The 16,815-nt window shown below is 42.0% G+C and overlaps 1 protein-coding gene across 1 annotated transcript in view; it reads right to left on the bottom strand.

Annotated features, from left to right (window-relative positions):
* The window catches only part of cachd1 (cache domain containing 1), an 85,513-nt gene that overhangs the window by 4,659 nt on the left and 64,039 nt on the right, over positions 1-16,815 (bottom strand). The window contains exons 16-26 of the mRNA XM_086115979.1: positions 15,244-15,354; positions 14,051-14,173; positions 12,119-12,218; positions 11,525-11,641; positions 11,205-11,365; positions 10,990-11,076; positions 9,520-9,636; positions 6,990-7,141; positions 6,481-6,642; positions 5,078-5,155; positions 4,350-4,451 (exon numbers count right to left, since the gene is read on the bottom strand). Coding sequence (XP_085972105.1) covers positions 4,350-4,451; positions 5,078-5,155; positions 6,481-6,642; positions 6,990-7,141; positions 9,520-9,636; positions 10,990-11,076; positions 11,205-11,365; positions 11,525-11,641; positions 12,119-12,218; positions 14,051-14,173; positions 15,244-15,354 — 1,310 coding nt within the window. The remainder of the gene's footprint in view (positions 1-4,349; positions 4,452-5,077; positions 5,156-6,480; positions 6,643-6,989; positions 7,142-9,519; positions 9,637-10,989; positions 11,077-11,204; positions 11,366-11,524; positions 11,642-12,118; positions 12,219-14,050; positions 14,174-15,243; positions 15,355-16,815) is intronic.

Raw genomic sequence — 16,815 nt, 5'->3', positions numbered from 1 at the left:
AAGTGTGTGGACTTTATCTGGAAGATGCCGTATACTCCCTCTCACTGCTTAACCTCCTGACTTCCAGGGAAAAAAAATGTTGTCCATCCATCCATCCATCCATCATCTACCGCTTATCCGGGGCCGGGTCGCGGGGGCAACAGCTTTAGCAGGGAAGCCCAGACTTCCCTCTCCCTAGCTACTTCTTCCCGCTCTCCCCGGGGGATCCTGAGACGTTCCCAGGCCAGCTGGGTGACATAGTCTCTCCAGCGTGTCCTGGGTCTTCCTCGGGGTCTCCTCCCGGTGGGACATGCCCGGAACACCTCCCCAGGGAGGCGCTCAGGAGGCATCCGAGTCAGATGCCCAAGCCACCTCATCTGGCTCCTCTCGATGTGGAGGAGAAGCGGCTCGACTCTGAGCCCCTCCCGGATGACCGAGCTTCTCACCTTATCTCTAAGGGAGAGCCCGGACACCCTGCGGCCGCTTGTATCCGGGATCTCGTTCTTTCGGTCACGACCCATAGCTCGTGACCATAGATGAGGGTTGGATGTTGTCCAATCACATTTATTTTGAAATTCCCCAATCTATGTGAAGTAATTGGACTACTCCAAAAGAAATGTTTGAAATCCCACTACATTTTTTTAAACAGGCTCAAATACATTTAAAACAACTCAAACAAAACTTTAACGTGTTCATAAGAGTCTTATAATTAAAATGCCAACAGCCTTTCAAGACAAAATGTGTTTGGTAAAAAGTATTACTTTTCCTCTTCCCATAAAAAGTGCTTGCACTGAGGGAAGCCATTTTTTTACTTTTTCTAACCCCTACAAATTTGGTATCATTGGAAAGCACTAAATGTCCTCTTTAGAGTAACAAAAGGAGTTAATGCGATTGGATGCACTGGGTGAGAGATATTTAGGTTCACAAATGTCCTCTACAGAGGACAAATTTGAACTACTGGTAGTCAGGAGGATAATTGGGTTTTTCTTTTTTAAATGGGTTTGTTATTTTTCCAGCCAACAGAATCATTCATGATCCAAGTATGTCCCATTTATTGTATTGGCACAAGAAACAGGACCACTTCAAAAGCAGTAATAAAGGCACCCAGCCTTTAAATACAAGCAGATACAGTACATGCGCATTGAGCTAACACTCTTTGTTGGCACCTAAGTTCCTCCCCAGGCTAGTTTCCACCATATGTTGCCACACAATAATAACAATAATAATTAAAAAAAACATGGATATCCGTGTATATTCATGAACAATTTTGTCCTGTTCTTAAACATAGCATCAAGCCTGAGGTCAAAGAAAGACTAACGGGGGTCAATGGGACAACCAGTGATTGGTGGGCCAAACTGCAACACAGCGCATGCGTTGAAACAATAAATAATACAAACCTGTGATCAGTGCGCACACTAAAGTACCTAACGTCATACTAACCATCGACAAAGATAATTTGTCTTATAATCATGAAGATTGTGTGTACTTTACGGCAAATGGTCATTTGGGACTAAAAAAGACTTTCCCCCCCCATGTTGAACATAATTAATTGGCGCCTTGATGTCTGCTACACGCGTTTGTAAAAATACTTCAGCAATCAAAAATGATATCACACTTGGCACACCATATTACTTGTCGTGTTGAAATGAGGTTGTTTGAAGGAGCTGGCCCAGACTCATGCAAATGAAAAAGTGCATACGCCACCCCCGCATACTGCTGGATCTGTCTTTTGTTATCCATGACGATCAGGGTGGAGACTATTATTATGTCTACTTGAGCAGAGCAAAAAGCAAGCATCCATAGACACATTAAGCATTTGATGTCATGATTCGGTTTGGGACCAACAGGTGGCACTGTAGGGCTCTCCCTGCAGCTGCACACCTGTTGGTCGTTATGTAATTATTAGTGCTTTAAAAGGACGCCCAGCCCGACCACTCATGGTCGGGTCATTGTTTGCTCTGGGCTTCTGGCACGTTTCAGTCATGTTTAGTTCATTGTTATGTTTTAGCTTCAGTCATGATTTTTGTTTGATACTTTGGACTTTGTTTGTTTAGGATTTTGTTTTCTCTGTTTTAATACAATTCGTCAAGTACACCCTGCTCCTCTCTCCTGCCTGCTTTTTGGGGTCCACCACGCAACGTGACATTTGACAGATGGAGGAAGAAGTTCATCCATCACACTGTGTAAATGCGCACATGCTCACGGATGCATTTTCAGAAAAAAGGAATATAAGATTCACTTGGTTGTTCAGTTTCACACTTAATAGGTCAGCAGTCGTTTCAAAGACTCAACTATTTGTATCCATCCCATTAAAAAGTAAAATTTCCCCTGTAATCATATTGATACAAATTAGGGTTGTAAAACGTATGGTGTCATGACTGCCATGTTAACAAGACTGGTATGGAGAATCAAAACACTAATTTGTCCTTTTAAAGACTTTGTAGGAGTATTGTGAGCACAGGACTCGAAGCCAATACTTAATTTCAGTGGCAGCCATTTTCAGGCCCCTTTTTACCTCAACTGTTGAAGAAAAAAAACAACAACGAAATGAGTTCCTGTGATTCAATGTGTGGAGTCTGAAAACACATAAATGTATTTGGGTGTAGGAGGACACCTTTCACCCAGCACAGAGGAGTTGCGACTTTAAAGTGTCCACTTAGTAATGTATTTTCTTTTAATCCCTGATGGACTTCCACCCACTCTCTCTCACTCTATTATTTCCAGCTCATCTTCCTTGTAGCCTTTGTGTTACACTCAAGATGTCTCATCTTTTGTCATTTTTGCATCTCGGGGAAAGTGGCGAGTGGAAGTGTCCTTGAGTGAGCCACGGATCACCTACTCTACTCCTGATTCCCTGCATGTGGAGCAGTATGAATAGGGAGCAGATCGCAAGGAGAGACTTGCTACCTGAATGGAAGCCACGCATCGGCTTCCACTGAACATGACCTCATCCTATGTTACACAACGAACAGATCTCTATGGTTTCATCCAACGTCGCTACATTCTTAAACACTGCGCCGAAAGATTCTCTGAGCCCACTCATCTGTATCATTTGTCTGTCATCCTCGGTTACGCAACGAGCAGAGGCGCTCTGAAGCAATGCCTTACGTGGGTGTGCAGAGCCCACATGAAAGGAGCTGTCCATCCGCCCACATCCAGCGAATGTGAGAGCCTGGCTGCTAACACAATAACAATCCGGCATGTTGAAAAGCAAGATTCCCCATGAGCAGTACAGTACAGTGGAACCGTAAACGTAAAAGTAACAATTTATGGAGTATAATACGCTCTCAGATATAATCCACCTCCCCAAGCATTTTTTGTTGTTGTTGCTCTACTCATGTATAATGTGCACCCCGAATTTGCTGTCATCCAAGCTCATCCCCTATGCCGAGTTAAACTATTATCTGCATAGTACTTTGATAGATTGGGATTTCTCATGTTCACATATAGATACAACATGACCCTTTTCAGCTTTTCAGAAATGAGAAAGTTACAACTTCATTTCAGGGTCCATGCATGGCATATGACAGCAACGTCTATCTCCCCAACATGGCCGCCATGTAGGCAGTCATGTGCTGACTGCTACAGCGCTGTGGGAATATTTACTAACAAATCTAGTTTAGTATCTAGTTATATCTAGTCATATCTAGTTTACTAACATATCTATTGTGTGATATTTACGATCAACACAAAGATGGGAGAAAAATCAAGACCTGGACACGCACTGTTCTGAAGACAAGCGAGTGTTAAAATGACAATTTGGGGAAATTCTGATGCTGTTTATCGTTTGAGGAACCCACTTTCATCATCAACATCAGGTAAGACATGCCTCATAATGCTGAGAAAGCAGCGGAAATGATGTTATTGCGGAGCTCAAGAAGAACGGTACTGCCTGTGGACACTATTATTGCTTATCCAGATATAGACCTTCTCGCTGACGGCACAATGCCTCGTTCCCAGCCCCATCATATTCAAGGACTTGCATGAAGAAGGAGAACAGGAAGAGAAGCCTTATCCATTGTTTGTGTTATTATCGGTCATCGGTCTGCTAAGTACTTATGTCTAGTTTTGTGAAAAAAGGTCCTTTTTGGAACGCCTGTCCATTATCATCATTCCAAGTCATCATTCACCTTGGTGAAGTGGGGAAAAAAAAGAAGAAAAAAAGGAGCTGTTCTAGCTTCTTTAGCTTCAGAAGCTCCTCCTGAAAAACTACAAGACTGACTGGGTTGTTGTTTTTCCAAATCTATTCTTCAAGAGTTAAGGTTTAGAGGGAGCTAAGCAGTCTTGTCCAACCTGACTGATGAAGTCAGTGATTAAAAGAGATGCCCTTCTACTTTTGTGCCAATGAGAGTTGAAATAAGAGGTCTTACCGTGGTCACTCTCTGTGCCAGATCTTCCCCAGTACCTTCGTCGTCGTTCTGGAGTGTGGGTGTGTCTCTCGATCACCGCGGCGATAAATCGAGTATTGCTTACTGAAAGTGAAGAGAACACACACATAATTTAGAGGGGACACATTGTGGAAAATGGAGTCTTTAATTGCTTTTATGCAAATAGTTGGGACTCTGGAAAGCCTGCCAACCCATCAAATGTGAAATAGCCACGTAAATCTTTTGCTCTCTGCCTACGCCTGAACATGTGTTTGTAGGCAAGCCGTTGGAATGTCGTTAATAGTGTCATTTCAGTTTGGAGAATTTCCATAATAATCGCCCTTACACCAAATTTCTCTGCCCCCCGACTTGGCAACAAGGCTGACCAAAGAGGCCCTTGTCGCAAATCTCTCAGTTTCCAGGATTCTCCAGTAATGCCACAAAATGTCACGATAATTTTTGCTACAGAATCGAAGACTACAGTGGAATTGTAGTCCACAAGCGGATATATTAAGTGTACCGTACTTTAATTCTTTGTCCTGAGAGTATTTTGGCAGAAGAACGTCAGAGACCTGATTAAGTCACCTGGGACCTGCTTTAAATTACGGAGGAAACACATAAATGTCTCTCGTTTCATTAACAGAAAAATATCTTCACATTGCAATGCTTTATTCACATTCTCATTGTAATGACTGACATCACGGTCACGTGATACCGCCAGCATAACTTACTTATGCCTCGGTCCTCGTGGCTGTCATCATCCCTCTCATCTCTGTCATTATCCAGGTTGGACATTCTCACTGACATTTCTGGTGCAACAGGGGGATAAAAAAAAGTGGAGTCGTAATTTCAGAAAGATTGTGTGTGAAAATTTGCGAGGCATCGCACTGCACAAAATAAATAAATCAAGCATTTTATTTTCTCTTGCTTGACAGTACCGTATTGGCCCGAATATAAGACAGTGTTTTTTGCATTGAAATAAGACTGAAAGAGTGGGGGTCGTCTTATATTCGGGGTCTAGACATTATACCCATTCACGACGCTAGATGGCGCCAGAAATCATTGAAGCGAATGCTGAACTTGACTCCCCAGGACAAAGTGAACCCGTCACAAAGAATAAGAATAAAAATAAAAATAGCGGTAGCACAAAGAAGAAAAATAAAAAATAGCAGTAAGAAAGAAAAGAGAAGAAAATAATAGAAGAGATAACAGAAAATGGAGAAACGTGGCGACAATCTGGAGAAAAGTGGGTCGAAGATCGGCCAGGTTAACTGGCAGCTGAGGAGAAGTTATGATGTAACTTACATTTCAAAAACCAGAAGCCATTCATTTACAAATGTGATTGCACTTTATTTACATATTTAAATGTTAAGATATTAAGATTTGAATGAGGCAAAATAACATGCTTTTTCTCTCAAATATATTGTTATAATCATTTGTTTCAGATGTTCTGTAATTATTTTCTGTATAAAAATTCATTTGGTGTTCAAAAAGTCTTTTTTCAAACTTGAGTCTTGAAAAAGAGGGGGTTGTCTTATAATCAGGGCTGTCTTATATTCGGGCCAATACGGTATATGTGTTAGAAGCTGCATAAAGGCGAACCAGAATCGTACAATTTTCTTACTTTGCTGACTTACTTGTAAGTGGTTATAAGTCAGTACAGTGAAGCGACGAATATTTGCAGCTAGTCACTCACATATTTACATGTTCACTGAATATTTTGGCAAGGGGAGGGGGCTTATCCACCGTTATACTCTAATAAAAAAACTCCTTTAACTTATTTTCTGATTTAATGCCGAGGCCAAAGGGAAAAAAAAAGTATTGCTTCGCCGGGATCTTGGGGGATTTTGAACTATGTTAATGTGAGTTCAGCAGCTTTTGTTAGACAAAAGCATTGAGTTGTCGCTGTCTTGTGGCATCTTGGTGCAAAAGAACTGTATTGAAATTATTTGAGGACCTTCATTTAGACAAAGGTAGCTCCAAAATAGGAAATCATACAATTTTTTGTGAGGGGCGCACACAACGTGCAGAATCTTTGCCGCTACTTGCCGCAGAGCTTGGTCCTTATTCCCGCGAATAGTGGGGGTGCACTCTATATTTGTCCAAGACATAGGTGATGATTTGGAGTCCATACCTTGTGCCGCCAATGGCGACATGTGCTGATGCGAGCGCCTGTGGATCTGGTGTCTGTACGCGTACACGGCCAATACCAGCACCATGATGCATCCCATAATACCTCCGGCAACCGGACCCACAGGAGCAGTCTTGATCATGTTCAAAGATGCCACCTCCTCATCTGAAGAGGATATAAAGACAAAGCGGCGGGGGTCAGAAGTTACTTAGAAAGGATTTGAGACGACGCGAGAAGCCAGAAGCGTACAGAACAATAGCCGCTGTGCTGCAGCAACACATTTTAGTTGCATTTCTTTGTGCTCACTAAAAACCATCTTAACTGCAAGCAGTTGGCCAATTTGACGGCAAGAAAAAAAAAAATCTGAAGGAAACGATACGTCATTTATTACATTTGTGTGGTCTACAAAAAACATATCTGCAGCACCATAAAAAAGTACAATGGTGTTTGTTGTTACAAATGGTCTCTCGAGTTACCGAAATCACAAACAACGTGGGAATTAATTGACTCACCAAGGATGCCCATGGTGTCTACATATGGACTCTTTGCACCGACAATGCCCCCGAAGCACTCCTTTTGCAGGGCACAATACGGCTTGTCCAGATGGGTCTTGCCATCGCTGTCCACCATACACCACTCACAGTCCAAAACACCAAAGCAGTCGCTGAAACAGAACATAGTACAGTCAAACCTCGGTTTTCGAACGTCTCGGTTCTCGACCAATTCGGTTTTCGACCAAAAATTTCGAGTTTTTTATGCCTCGAATGACGAACAAATTTCGGTACTCGAACAAACTGAGCGTACTTGAATGCACCACTTGACTCCTCTTGCCTTCCTTACACGCTTGCCTCCAATGTCGCTTTCCATTGTGAGCATACGTGTTCAAGAAACATGTTTTTTTTTTTAAAGCGCGTGGTTTCGGTTTTCCAACAGCCTTCTGGAATGGATTATGTACGAAAACCGAGGTTTGACTGTATTATTACAGTTTCACTGTTTGCAATAAACAGAAAAAAAAGCCTTCGATATTGTCTTGATTGGTGTCTGCCCTTTGCCCTTTTTATAGTGCCACCTGATAACGCTTGGCAAGCTACGAACATTTTTCATTTGGACTACAGTGCTATTTTTGTAGAAAGGATACTGATGTTTCTTTGAGTGGTAAAATTATAAACGTCTGGGGAAATCTCCAAGTCATCTTCAAACTACAATTCTAATTTCTATTCATGACCACTAGGTGGGACTAAACAACTAGTTACAAGTGCGTGATTGCTTGGTCTGTTCCTGTATCGCACCTTCGAGAACATGGAACTAAAATTACAATTCAGAGGATCTTCAATTAAAATTCAAAGGGGCCCAGTTGCAAGGGATTTCCCAGTGCAAAGGTACGGACCTCAACATGTTTCGATTTGCGTAGCCAACCTAGCAAACAATATTAATAAAACAACTTTTCGTTTCTTTTTCACAATATTTATTTATAGTTTTGCACAATCAAATAATGGAATATGAAAAACATATCTCCGTGCACAATAAATGAAACTATTTTATTCCCTCTAAACTAAAAGAAGAAACCATTTTGCTAGAATTTGCTTACAATTTAGAGCACCAGTGACAAAGTCAAGGAGGGCCGGGTGCCAAATCTGGCCTGCCACATCAAGGCAAGTTAAGTCAAGTCCAACTTTATTGCCAAATGTGCAGATGAAATTTCTTCCCTCTCAAGACAACATGCAACAAGAGGAGCCGCTGCGGGTGCCTGCGCCACCATCAAAAGAAAAGTTCACATCATTTTATGTGGCCTGCCAAAGCAAATCAAGCATGTCAATTCCATGATGCGTGCTAAAGTCTGAACCAAAATTTCAAATTGTCATATGTAATCCACAATAACAGCCATTATTCTTGACTTCTGATTTTAAAACGAGTCTAGTATTCATCAATTTGTTGTGCGCTGTGTTATATGTGGAGGGGATTAAACATTTATATGGTTTCCCAAAATTCATAACGGCCCAGCAAGGGAAAACGTAAAAACAATGTGGCCCGTGACAAAAATGACTTTGACACCCCTGATTTAGAGTAAGCAGCACTGGTGTCTCAGACTTCATTTCAAGTAACATTGAACAGGCAAATTCAGCCTTAACTTTCAATGCAATCATAACAAGTAAATGCACATTTCAAGTGAAAAATTATTTTGTTTACCTTTGAGTAACCTCATTGGAGCTGCATTGACACATTCCTTCACAGGCTCTCTGTTTGGTTAACTTGTTCTGAGTCAAATTTTGTTTTATAGAGGCCATACTGCATCCTGCATTTTCAATACCATGAATCTCTTTTGGCAAACAAATGGTTTGATAATGGTCACGTGAGCAAAACAAGAGACACCATGATGCTGAATATGGTCTGCGGTGGTGACATATGTGGGGTCCCCCCCCAACAAAAACAGTCCTGTTATGATTTAGAGCAGTGGTTCTTAACCTGGGTTTGATCGAACCCCAGGGGTTCAGTGAATCGGTCTCAGGGGTTCAACGGAGGTTAGGACACAGCCGACTCAACACGTCAATGAGTGATGACACGCCCGCTTGGCCATCACTGGCTGTGGATGATCACATTACATTGCTTGTCCAATCTGTGCTGCGGGAAATTTAGTTCGCTCAATCGTCAACGTGTCACTGTCATGATAGTATGTCGTGTGATTTTTTTTTCTGAATGTTTTCATATATGCTAACTATGTCAAGCAAAAAAAGAAAGTGGTGGGCCGAATATGTAGTACATGGATTCACATGCATCACAGAACGTGATGGGAATCATCAGCATCCTATCTGCACGATTTGTCGTGCCAAGTTGAGCAACTCGAGTCTCGCACCGGCAAAACTGAAGGAACGCTTCTTGAACCAGATTTTTATTTTTCAGTAATGAAGGATTCGGGGAACGTGCATATGAATTGGTTGGGTTCGGTACCTCTAACAAGGTTAAGAACCACTGATTTAGAGTGTAGTAGAATCCACTAACTATATAATTCAGTGCATGTGTTCAAAAGAGGTGTTCGGGGTTCACCTGCTGCTGTATCTCTGGCTGCAGCGAGTGTTGATACATTGAGGAAGTGTGTCCTGTAGACTGGGATCGATCACATTCAAACTGAGTGGCTCCTGATGTACCTCACAGCTAGGATTTCTGTCAAATGCAATTACGGAAAATACATTGAGCATGAAATCTGTTGCACAGATTGTTTTCATGTACTTTTTTCATGTACAGTATATCAATGCAAAGAACTCTCCCAAAACGTGAGACTAAGAGTTAGTTGGCTTTGACACAAGAAGGGGGAAAATATATCTGATGACAAAAAAAGAAAAAAAATAATTGCACGTCTTCCTGAAAGCAAGGGCAGACATCACACTTGGAGGCTTGCGATGCTTGATGAAAGGAGGTGGGTGAAACCAGAGATTTGAAGGACATTGAATGATGGCACAGTTTGGCAGAAAGAAAGGAGGACAACTGGAGACAGCTACAGCAATAAAGACAAAAGAAGTACGAACATTCAATAAAGAAACAACCAGACATTTACGATGGCGCTAGGATCATGCTTCTCTTGACATTTAAAACACACACACACACACACACAAGCACAAACAAAGCAAATTATGAGAACAGCAGGAGGAAAATGAACCAGACTTAAAACCTTAAGAGCACTACACAGAAATGAAAAGTAGACTTCCTACTAATGTGCTATTTCTGTGACATTTGGCTGCTGTACTGGTGTAGTTTTGGACCAAACAGCCAGATTTCAAATTCAACTGTCAATCTGATACATAAGGTACAAGTCTACATCCTCCCCATTTTATTTCAACCAAAACAGTGCCAAAATGTGTTAACTATTTTCGCAACACCAATAAATAACGTAAGTAAATAGATCATAGATATTTCAGGAATACCTATTCCTGAAATATCGATTATGAAGCCGGTCGACTTCTCTATGACCGGGCTTTTTCTTGAGGGAATACCTGTCACTAATAATTTTTCGTTTCAAGGTGTAAGCTCTGAATAAATAATTGCATCTTTGTATATGACACTCAAGAAGATTTACAAGAAAATAAGATAAGATAAGCTAAGATAAGATAAGCTAATAAAACCTTTATTAGTCTCGCAATGGAGAAATTCCCAATTCACAGCAGCAAAGTTATGAAAGGAAGAAGTAGAACAACAAAATATAGGAGCTGCTGGAAAGGCAGCCACTCTCGCGGCGCCATTTTGAAGTCAAAATAACAAAAATAACACAACACAACACACATAGAACGCAGACAGTCGTGCAATCTTCACCAATTTTCTGCCTACACTTTGTTGTCTGAAGCAGTTATAGATGAAAGAGGAGAGGATCAAAGTGTCCTTTTCACCAATGGGTCAGAGACGTCATGCTGAAAATGTGCACACGTCTGCTACAAGCTAAGTTTTGAAAGCAAACACGAAGCTGTAGCGTCCATTGACGAAAAGAGATTAGTTCACTTCTCACTGAGCATCAGCACAACTGACCTGTTTTCAGCATTGGTGAGGTTGCCAGTACACTCATTGACCTCGAGGGGGCACTCACACGGGCACTCACACTCATTCTGCTCCATTCTAAAACGTAAAGAAACGTGATTTAATGAGTCTGAGCGGAGGAAACGGTTATCGCTTTCTCTACTGGCACCTACACAAACGTGTGCTATTTAAATTTGGAATGAGGTAGTTTTCACGTGAAAGGGTACCTGTGGCAGTTGAGACAAAGGCGGTCCACTGTGCTGCAAGCACAGAAGGCCAGAGAGTCACATGTCTCGTTGACAATCCCAGCAAAAGCGTTGGTGCCAGGTATTCGTGTCAAACGATACTTAGAGCAATGGCTGCCATGGACAAGATTGGTTAGGTCCCCCTAAGGAAGACGGGAGGTGTGAGTATGAATATGAAAAGAGTCAATTGCATCCAGAGTAAAAGGGAATCTGATGCGAATTCAGTGTTGCGCCACCAAAGATGACCACGCGGTGGCAGCGTTAGATCATATTTTCAAGGCTGTCCTTCAACCAGTCCTTACCGTGATGCTCGTGTTGAACTTGTAGAAGCGCTGCACAGTGCGATCACTGAAGCTGTTGCACAGATTCTTCTTGACAAAGTTGGGGTGGTTCAGTATATCATTGGCAACCAGTGGCTCCTGACATTAAAAGGAATAAGAATTTTTTCACACATATTAGCGATACAAATGTATTTTATGTTAATATTTACTCCATGTTTCTATTTTTGGCAAACGCATCGAAAATATCAGTCAATGTCATGGGGCATATAAATTGGGTGTTTGTCGGGAGCGATGTATTTTGTTGGAGTAATGCTAACTTAATCCGGTCAAAATGACATCAACGCATTAAGTTGTGTTGTTTATTTATAGATTTTGATATGTATTTGTCTGCGATTGGCTGGCAACCGATTCAGGGTGTCCCCCGCCTACTGCCCGAAGACAGCTGGGATAGGCTCCAGCACCCCCTGCGACCCTAGTGAGGATCAAGCGGTTCGGAAAATTGATGGATGGATATCTATTTGTGTGTTTAATGAGCACTTAAGCTTTGTGCTCTAGTGTAGATAAGCAATACAGACAATGGGTAGATGGGTGGGTGCCTTGTTTTGGGCTCTTTACCTTGTGTGTGATGTGCTGTTGCTCTGCAGGGGCATGACCTTTAGGGTCAATGAGAGTGGGATGGGCCACCAGGTACCCTCTGTCCTCCATTATAAAGCACCTACAAAAAACACATTATATGTCCATGTATTCATGCATTACGGCACAATATAGCAGAAAAGTATTGTTTTCATGATTATTGCCCATCCAATATGAATATCACAAGGACATGCAATAAATCATGTTGAATTGTATGCTATTATCTAAATCCAACCAGTCCAATGCAACTTTAAAATGTGCATCGCCATCCAATTGACGAACAGTATGGACGATCATCACACTTAATTTACTCAGAATCCATTGAGCTGTCTTATTTTGCTGCATTAAAACACAACAATGTATTTCTTTCAGTAGTTAATAAAAAATACATTTCTTTTGGTATATGTTTAATATTGCAAATATATCAAAATCGCTAAATTCAACACACATATTGCATGTTCAAAGTGACTATTGTTTTTAGCAAATAAACACTAACTTAGAATTTTATGGCTGCAACATGTTCCAAATAAGTTGGGACAGGTGTCAAAAAAGATGAAGAAAATTGAACAATGCTCATCAAACACATTCTACAGGTAAACATGCTAAGTAGGAACAGGTAGGTGCTATGACTGCATATAAAAGGCAGTTCCCTGAATTGCTCAGTCGTAAACAAGCAAAACTGGGACAAGATTCACCTATTTGTCCAAAACCGTGTGACAGAATAGTCGAACAGTTTAAGGACAATGTTCCTCTACGTACAATTGCAAGGATTTAGGGATTTTCTCATCTAATATCATCAAAAGGTTCAGAGATTTTGGAGAAATCACTGCATCTAAGTGGCAAGGCCAAAAACCAACATTGACTGCTCGTGACTTTCGATCCCTCGGGTGGCACTGCATCAAAAGCTGAAATCAGTGTGTCAAGAACATCATCATATGGGCTCAGGAACACTTCAGAAAAACAATGTCAGTCAATATAGTTAGGTGCTACATCCATAAGGGCAACTTAAAACTCTACTATACAAACCAAAAGCAACAACAACCAGAAATGCCGCTGGCCTCTTTGGGCCCAGGCTCATCTAGGATGGACTGATGCCAAGTGGAAAAGTGTTCTGTGGTCTGACGAGTCCACATTTCAAATTGTTTCTGGAAATCGGGTGAATGGGGAATAAGGTGATGTAACAGTGGTAAAACATGACCCTGTCCCAGCTTTTTTGGAACGTGTTGGAGCCATAAAATTTGAAGTTAATGATTACTTGTAAAACTCAATAAAGTTCATTATTTTGAACATGAAATATCTTGTCTTTCTTAGTATATTCAATTCAATAAAGGTTGAACATGATTCAGGAAATCATTGTATTCTCTTTGTATACACACAATCGTCATATCCAGTTAAAAGAATACATGGTATGTTATTTTATCTCCTCTCTTGCTGGACCAAGCAACTAATTGCACCCATTCTGCCAAATAACGGCCGCTCCTGCACCAGATACTCGCTTTCGGTTAATCCTGTTTTATATGGCCTCTGCACGACAACAGAAAGGACGTGAAATGAGCTGCAGCTGGGGGCAGAAAGACGGCTGGGGTACTACAAGGAGGAGGGGGTGAAAGCATAGATAAAGTGCAGAAACTTTATCTGATGCAGAAAATGTTTGCAGAAAAGAGTGCAGAAAAAGTATGTGGGGCAGATGATACAGAAAGGCTCATCTCCAAAGTGAATACCAAGAAAATCAGATTATCTATCTCTCGCCTCTTTTCATTTTTCTTCTCTTGTGAATCTACTGATGCACAAAACAGAAGACACTGAAGAATTTGCTCAGAGGTGATGGTAAAAGATAGAACATAGCAGGAAGAAGTAACAATGCACACAAGAAGAAGAAAAGACAAATTTCCACCCAGGCCATAGTCTACCCACCTGATCTTGTTTCCCTTGTCCTGGTTGCAAATGGGAAGCAGGTCCAACAGAACTTTATAGAAGTAGCGAAGGGTAAAGTCTATGCCCATCACTGCAACTGCATAGCCTGGGGCCATCTGAGAGCTAGAGACAGAAGATAGAAGATAACCAGGAGCAGAAATAGGTAACAACATCTTCATTTCAATATAACACAGCTATTTACCCTCAATAATTGCCTTCGCATAGGCATTCTGGAATCTGCGTTGACACAAACTACACCCTGACTGTCAAAACACGACACACTAAACGGATATATCAAACATGCGGAGACTGTCAATGCGTTTCCTGGTAAATAGTTCTTGCTATGGCTATCATACATTGCAATTTAGGCTCACTTAAGTGAAACAGTCAACAAGCTAATCTCCACTGCAATTGCATGCCCCTGAAAAACTCCAGCTAAAAGAACCTGTGTTGAAATGGTTCTGCGTTTGTTGCTGCAGCATCTTGGCTGTTGTATTCAGACAGGACATGTGGAAAAACATAATGCCATGCTCAAAGGTTTTTTGGGGGGGAAGGTGAAAACACAGATGAGCACAGTGTATGCTACCACAGGACATCGTTGCATTTTCCTCATACATTCAAATAAGGATGTAGACAAAAATAATATTTTCTAGCTCAGGGGTGTCAAACTCATTTCACAATGTGGGCCACATACGGACTCGGTAGATGTCAAGTGGGTTGAACCATTAACATTATACCATACTGTGCTATGAATCACCAAAATATCATCTCTTTCCTTTGTTTTGGTCTCAAGAAGCATTGATTGGCGCTTTCATATCATTTGCTGCATTGGGTCTATCTCGGTGACAGACTGAGACTGCTGTTTTCTTCCGCGATCAAAACAATGTTGTCTTCTACTGTGATCAAAACAGTGTGCCCCCTAGCGGACAATCCACGAATTGCATTATATTTAAAATATTCATTCTGTGTCTTTAATGCATTTTTTTCCACTTTTAAATGATCCCGTGGGCCGGATCGAACCTCCTTGGGGCCGGCTCCGACCCACGGGCCGTATGTTTGACACCACTGTTCTAGCTGCTCTACCCCATGGGGAAGTTGACTTGGAATTTAATAAATCACGCAAGACATCTGAAATCCTGTTTGAAGGGCAAATGTGATTTGTAGTTAATCAAGGAAATCATCCATCATTTTACCTGGAGGCATGGATGGTGTGGCTGATGGTAACAACGTAGCCTGCGCCACCTGCATCCAAGTAAGGTCCAGTAAAGGTGATGAGGCCAGGGTTGGCCACAGCGTGCTGGTACCTGGTACGCAACACAGCAAGTAGCCAAGAGAGAATTTGTATATTTGGGATAACACAATAAATAAATTATATGGCTAAGCATGGCAGCATTTTGTACAGTCAAATGTAAATGTCTCTGAGCTCACCCACCCCTACACACCTGCACGGCGCCTCAGGTCTGCGGACCAGACATTATTAGAAGTGCCAAGAACTAAACTGAGGCTCAGAGGGGATCGAGCCTTTTCTGTTGCTGGTCCCTCTCTCTGGAATGACCTCCACTGAACATTCGGCAAGCCTCCTCACTGCCCATCTTCAAAACCCTCCTCAAAACTCACTTGTATTCTTTGGCATTCGACTCAGCATGACTTAGATTTGTTCTTGGTTTTACTGTTTGGTGCTTTCTACCGTCTTTATTACCGATTTGTTTCATTGTTTTTTGTGTATGTTAAATTGCTCCATGTACAGCACTTTGTATGCAGCGATGGCTGTTTGAAAGTGCTCTATAAATACAGTTGAGTTGAGTAAAAAATAGCTACATTCATTACAATTTGTCCGGGAGGTGTATATTCATTCATTCATTTTCCGATGCGCTTATCCTCACAAGGGTCGCAGGCGGAGGGTGTGCTGGAGCCTATCCCAGCTGTCTTCGGGCAGTAGGCGGGGGACACCCTGAATCGGTTGCCAGCCAATCGCAGGGCACACAGAGACAAACAACAATCCCCGCTCACACTCACACCTAGGGACAATTTGGAGTGTTCAATCAGCCTGCCATGCATGTTTTTGGAATGTGGGAGGAGACCGGAGTATCCGGAGAAAACCCACGCAGTCCCGGGGAGAACATACAAACTCAAACTCTACATAGAGAGGCCGGAGCTGGAATTGAACCCGGTACCTCAGCACAGTATGGTCGACGCTGTCATGATCCGTATTCGGCAGCAGGTGGCACGCGTTCACTTCTGCCGCCTGCACACCTGCTGCCTATTTGCCAGAGATTGCACCTGCTATATCTAGGCGCTCCGGCGGTCGACCCATTGCCGGAGTATTACATGCCGTGCCACTGCTGTTGCCCATGATCGTAAATGTCATTCGAGACTATTCGCTGTTAGTCATATTTTCGTCGTCCCAAGGAAGTCATTAGTATTAGCGTGCGTGAACTAGTATTTGTATTTAACATATCTTCCTTGCCGTTTTTCGCAAGCGTTTTCTGTTGTCGCGTTTGTCTTTATTTCCTGGTTCCCGTTTTTTACCAGCGCTTTCTGTTGTTTATTTGGCGATGTTTTTTGTTTGTAATAAATATTTTTGTTTTGACTAAGTCCTTGTCGGTGTCTGCTCTTTCGGGGATCCACTTATTCTCGTTTGATCGGTTACGTACGAAGCAGTTCCTTTCCCTGCTTCGTGCGTAACGTGACAGACGCGCTAACCACCGGACCACCGGGCTGCCCGAGAGTTGTATAATGATAAAATAACTAAAAACATTAATGAT

The sequence above is a fragment of the Hippocampus guttulatus genome, chromosome 7, assembly GCF_054856545.1.
Source record: "Hippocampus guttulatus isolate MCC_2025c chromosome 7, RoL_Hgut_1.0, whole genome shotgun sequence".
Lineage (NCBI taxonomy): Eukaryota > Metazoa > Chordata > Actinopteri > Syngnathiformes > Syngnathidae > Hippocampus > Hippocampus guttulatus.
The sequence above is the reverse complement of the archived record's forward strand: the minus strand, read 5'-3'. Positions and strand labels throughout refer to the sequence as shown.